The 4,616-nt window shown below is 33.8% G+C and overlaps 1 protein-coding gene across 1 annotated transcript; it reads right to left on the bottom strand.

The window, feature by feature from the left end:
* Positions 1 to 1,045: 1,045 nt before the first annotated feature.
* Positions 1,046 to 4,616, bottom strand: LOC108979818 (NAC domain-containing protein 73-like). The gene is made up of 4 exons (XM_018950586.2): positions 4,445 to 4,616; positions 4,100 to 4,333; positions 3,744 to 3,933; positions 1,046 to 2,117 (listed from the first exon to the last, which is right to left on the bottom strand). Exons 2-4 carry the CDS (start codon positions 4,247 to 4,249, stop codon positions 1,546 to 1,548), a joined length of 912 nt encoding a protein of 303 aa, XP_018806131.1. The 5' UTR covers positions 4,250 to 4,333; positions 4,445 to 4,616; the 3' UTR covers positions 1,046 to 1,545.

Raw genomic sequence — 4,616 nt, 5'->3', positions numbered from 1 at the left:
AGTTTGTTTGAAGACTGTGTAGTTTAGGCTCCGTTTCGATAGTGAGATGAGATGAGAGGTTTTTAATAAAAGTTGAAAGTTGAATAAAATATTGTTAAAATATTATTTTTTAATATTATTATTGTTTTGAGATTTGAAAAAATTGAATTGTTTATTATATTTTGTATGAAAATTTTAAAAAGTTATAATGATGAAATGAGAGGAGATGAGATGAAATCTTTTTTGTATCCAAACGGGACCTAAATGATTCACAATTAAGGTCACATAATCCGTTTATGTATATAAACGTAAGTATACGTAATTGCGCTAGCTTGTGTTTTAATATATATGCATATATATATATATATATATAAACATATTGGTAACATTATTTCTTCTCATTTTCTAGATTATTAAAATATTCATCTTAAGATTTTAAACAGTACTATAAAAATTAATAATAAAAAATGAAGATATATACGATCGAGTTTATAAAAATTAAGCCGGGTTAATATATAAAAGTAGTACTTGTCTAATTTTCATTGAAACGATTTTCATTTATTAAACAAACAAAACTCAAATCAAGCTCAAGTTGTTATATATGGAAGACATGCTTTTGTGATGACACGATTAAAAAGTTGCAAATTTTTTTCATTTTTAATCCTCAAAAAATCGAAGACCAAAAAGAACAACCAAAATATTTATATTTCATGAACATGGAATGTTGTTTGTGTACAAGCAAAACTTGGTAGAGTTCTAATTCTAAATGTAAAATTATTCACAATTCAGCCCACCTCTCAATTCATATATTTTTCCTAGAGCATATCATTTGTAATTAATGTCAATGATAAAACAAGTTAGAGCTCTCGCTTAAACAATAAAAATTATAAGCATTAAGTTACATTTAAGTAGTGAAGTGATTTCAGGTGATCGGTAAATAATAATAAAAAAAATTGTAAAAAAATAATAATAAAATATTAAATAATAGTTCTGCCTTAATCATTTTTCTAAAAAATCATTGCATATTATAAGTATGAAACTGAAAGTCATCACAAAACGAGAAAGATGGCAAAAATCATACATGTATAAAATTGAAAACGAAAATACTCTATTGTATAAAAAGGTACGACATGGAGAGCTTGTACAATACCAAAGGTAGGACGTCGAGAGCGTTATCAATTCAGTCAAAAGTTTCTCAAAGGAACAAAAGCGTAGACGGACATGATGACAGTGATGAAACTAGAACAAGTAAATACTAACGTATGGATGTTTGTACGAATCACCTCTGTACAGTTCTAACGGACAACGTACGTCACTGTCCCGACATCTTCCATCCCTGCACAAAAGAACTTCGAGAACAGTACTTCTATTTATGGCGGAATCTTCTATATAGACCCAATTCGGAAGCCAGTTATCATATTCACTTGCCACTTTTACCCATTAAAAATCTCAATCTAATAACTTATTCGCGGATTACACAGTAATGATAGCAACAACGTCCGAAGGAGTAGCTGTCATTATCATTGATACCCTACCAAAAGCTCTCCAATCACTATTTAATTTCTCTCATATTTTCCTCTTGCTTGCATCTGCAGCTAAACGAATAAACGAAGACCCATCACCTTGGACAACCAAATTCGGGATTAGTTGTGGTGAGATTTCCCTATTATGGCCCCCCTGGTCGACGTAGCTGATAAAAGGATCATAGTACTCCACGAAAGCAGCGTTCTTAGGTAAAGGACTATTATCATGGGCGCTTGGGATGCTCTTCAATCTTGTATCAAACGAATCCTTAATGCTTGAACCACATTGTCTAGGCTGGGTTTGGTAGAAAACCTTCGAAACCACAATTTCTCCGTCTTTCTCTTCTTCATTGTTGCCAAGATGGTATTGGTGCATTACCCAATTTGTTTTCTCAGGTTTCCTTTGCCTGCCATAGTTGGTATAGAGAACCAAGATCTTTTTGAACCCTTTAATTGCCCCCCCAGCAAAGACTGGCCTAGTTTTACCGGTTTTGTGCCATCTGGTCTCGCTCCCATCTTCATCAGTGTGGACCTTCCTGCGTTTCCTAGTCCCAGTCGTGTATGCCTTTGAAGGTCGATGAAAGAAGTGGCGGATTTGGCCATCTTTGCCGACTCCTGCATCAACAAAAATGAGCAAAGAAGACAGGTGGTACTTACTAAAACTACACTGGTTAATTCTTGATAAGAGAGATAGGATTAGTCTCTACTTGGAATAACTTCGAATAAGTACAGAAAAGTGGATACCATGCATACATGGAATTAAAAATACTCGGGCCGGGTACTGGCCAGTAAACGTGAACGAATCTGGTATCAATTTAATTATAAATGGAAACATAAAAAAAGGTTAAAGGAGAGTGATTCCTGACATACATGGAATATTTTGATTGCGCTTGCGTTTAAAGAGTCTTGAAAGTATACAGAAGTTTGGAGAAATACAGCTCATTCATGCATGCTAATTTAGCAGTCTACTGCGACCAGATCGAGGATGTGAATCAGATCTTTATCTCATGCATGCTAAGTTATTAATTACTACTTGGTGTCATTAATGCAAGGAGGCCTTGACGTTTCTTTATATTATTCATGAAGCTACTAGATCTCGGATATCCACCCTAATGATATTGAATAGGCCAGCCAGAACAAGCCATCAGCATTGCCTTTTCAATTCAGATATTGGTAGTTTGGGAAGAAATGCTTGTGGTTTATTTGAAGTTGATGGAAACCTCTAGAAAATCCTTCTATATATGGGTACTGCTTCATGCTATTTGAAATTCTAATGATCAGCGAAAGTGTGATATGATGTCTCACTCTTTTTATTTTTTTGGTCAAATAAGTGTCAGTACTAGTCCACCTATCAATAATTTTGCCTTAAAGATCAGATATATAGAAGTCTTTTAGATATTAGATATATAGAGTATTTGAATGCTTATTCGTAAATTATTTACATAAAATGATATTCCATTTCAACAATTATTTTCTCAAAATGATATTCTAGAATCCAGATTAAGATCTTACAACTCCTTTTTTTTTTATAAGGGGGTGGGGTTCGAATCCAGATTATCCATTTGAAAAATCGGACTATATGACCTCACACATGTGTTTGTAAAGATATCATAGGGAATAGTATTATGGATCCCAACATATTGCAGATGATCACCAAATCATGAGGAATGAATGCTTTATCTGTAATTCATGCAGTCACAAGTAAAATGATCACATCGATGAATGAAGACGACGTATGATCCTACAGGGAAGAAAATATCCATATTTTCAAATATAACATTAAAGTAGTACTACAACTCGATCCATTACATGATTTAATAATTTTCTTAATTGGGCGAATTTTTTTTATTTTAATTTAATTTGTCATTTGTGTGCCTAGCTAGCTAACTAATAATTTGTTCCACATGTACCACAAACAATATTTAAACTCTTCAGCTAATTCCTACGTACGTACGTACTCTCTATTATTAATAAAGGTAATGGCAATCTCCTTGTAATTAATTTTTCCTTTTCGAAGAAATCATGTGGCAATACATGCATGATTCCTGATCGATCCTTCTAATTAATTAACTCATTTTGCTCTTAGCTTAATCACTTTTAGAAAAAAATCTCAAGTTAACAGTGTAACCGAGTTGTCTTAATATCTATTTTCATTTAAGAGATGAAAGAAACACCTGATAAAATAAATAAATAAAAAAATAAAAACGCATGATAAATAGCTAGGGTACCAAGAATCATTACCTGGCAATTTTTCTGGGTGAGTATAGCAAATTCCATTCTCTCCCTCGAGCGTGGGGATGAATTCATCAATAAGGGGATGAAGCTTCCGAGTATCAGACAGCACCTTTGCCTCTAAATGTTCAAGAATTTCATGGTCTGTCGGATCAAATTTAACTCCCGCTGGCAAGCCCGGCAAATCATGAATCCCCGTCTAATTCACAAGAAACATAAATATAATACCAATATTTTTTTAAAAAAAGAAAAAAGGGACATAAAAACAAATTAATTAGAAACAACAAAGGAAAGGACGAAGAGATTTGCTGAACTGAAACATATATATATATATATAATTAATTAACATATTATAAGATATCTACCTGATCTTGGAATTCTATGTCATGGCCACATGATGGGCAAGTTATAGTCCGAAGTTCATCGGTTTTCGGATCGAGAACACTTGTTTCTTTTGGAGTGGACGAGATTATCTGAAGAGCCCTCTCATCGTCTGAGTCATTGCACCATGTCATGATCTCTTTGGTTTTGCTCTCATGCCCATTCCAAAGCTGGATTTCCCCTCTTGTTTCTTCCACTTCTTCTAAATACAGACGACTCTACCAAAATACCCACATAGCTAGCTAGGTTAACTAAATAATGAAAATGGAGAAGAAAAAAAGGAGAAGTAAAGCAAGATTGTCAATTTTAAGCACGTTTTCCATGACCACCTTCTTCTTGATGTCAGCAGGGGAAGGAATTTAGTTCTTCCTGATCACTTTTTTTTTTCTTCACACCTTCCTATGATTGATTTAGGTCCTTGATCTTAAGCTGATCTTGTGCGGCATCCTCAGAGACACAGAGACAGGGAGCCCCAGATAGGAGAACAAAGGCTATTAAAGA

This window comes from Juglans regia, chromosome 3, assembly GCF_001411555.2.
Source record: "Juglans regia cultivar Chandler chromosome 3, Walnut 2.0, whole genome shotgun sequence".
NCBI lineage: Eukaryota > Viridiplantae > Streptophyta > Magnoliopsida > Fagales > Juglandaceae > Juglans > Juglans regia.
The sequence above is the reverse complement of the archived record's forward strand: the minus strand, read 5'-3'. Positions and strand labels throughout refer to the sequence as shown.

Coding starts and splice junctions, on each gene's coding strand:
- LOC108979818 (XM_018950586.2), bottom strand. CDS start 4,249: ATGACATGGTGCAATGACTCAGACGATGAGAGGGCTCTTCAGATAATC. Junction 3,934..4,099: donor ACATAGAATTCCAAGATCAG/GTAGATATCTTA, acceptor CTTGTGAATTAG/ACGGGGATTCATGATTTGCC. Junction 2,118..3,743: donor TCACCCAGAAAAATTGCCAG/GTAATGATTCTT, acceptor TTGTTGATGCAG/GAGTCGGCAAAGATGGCCAA.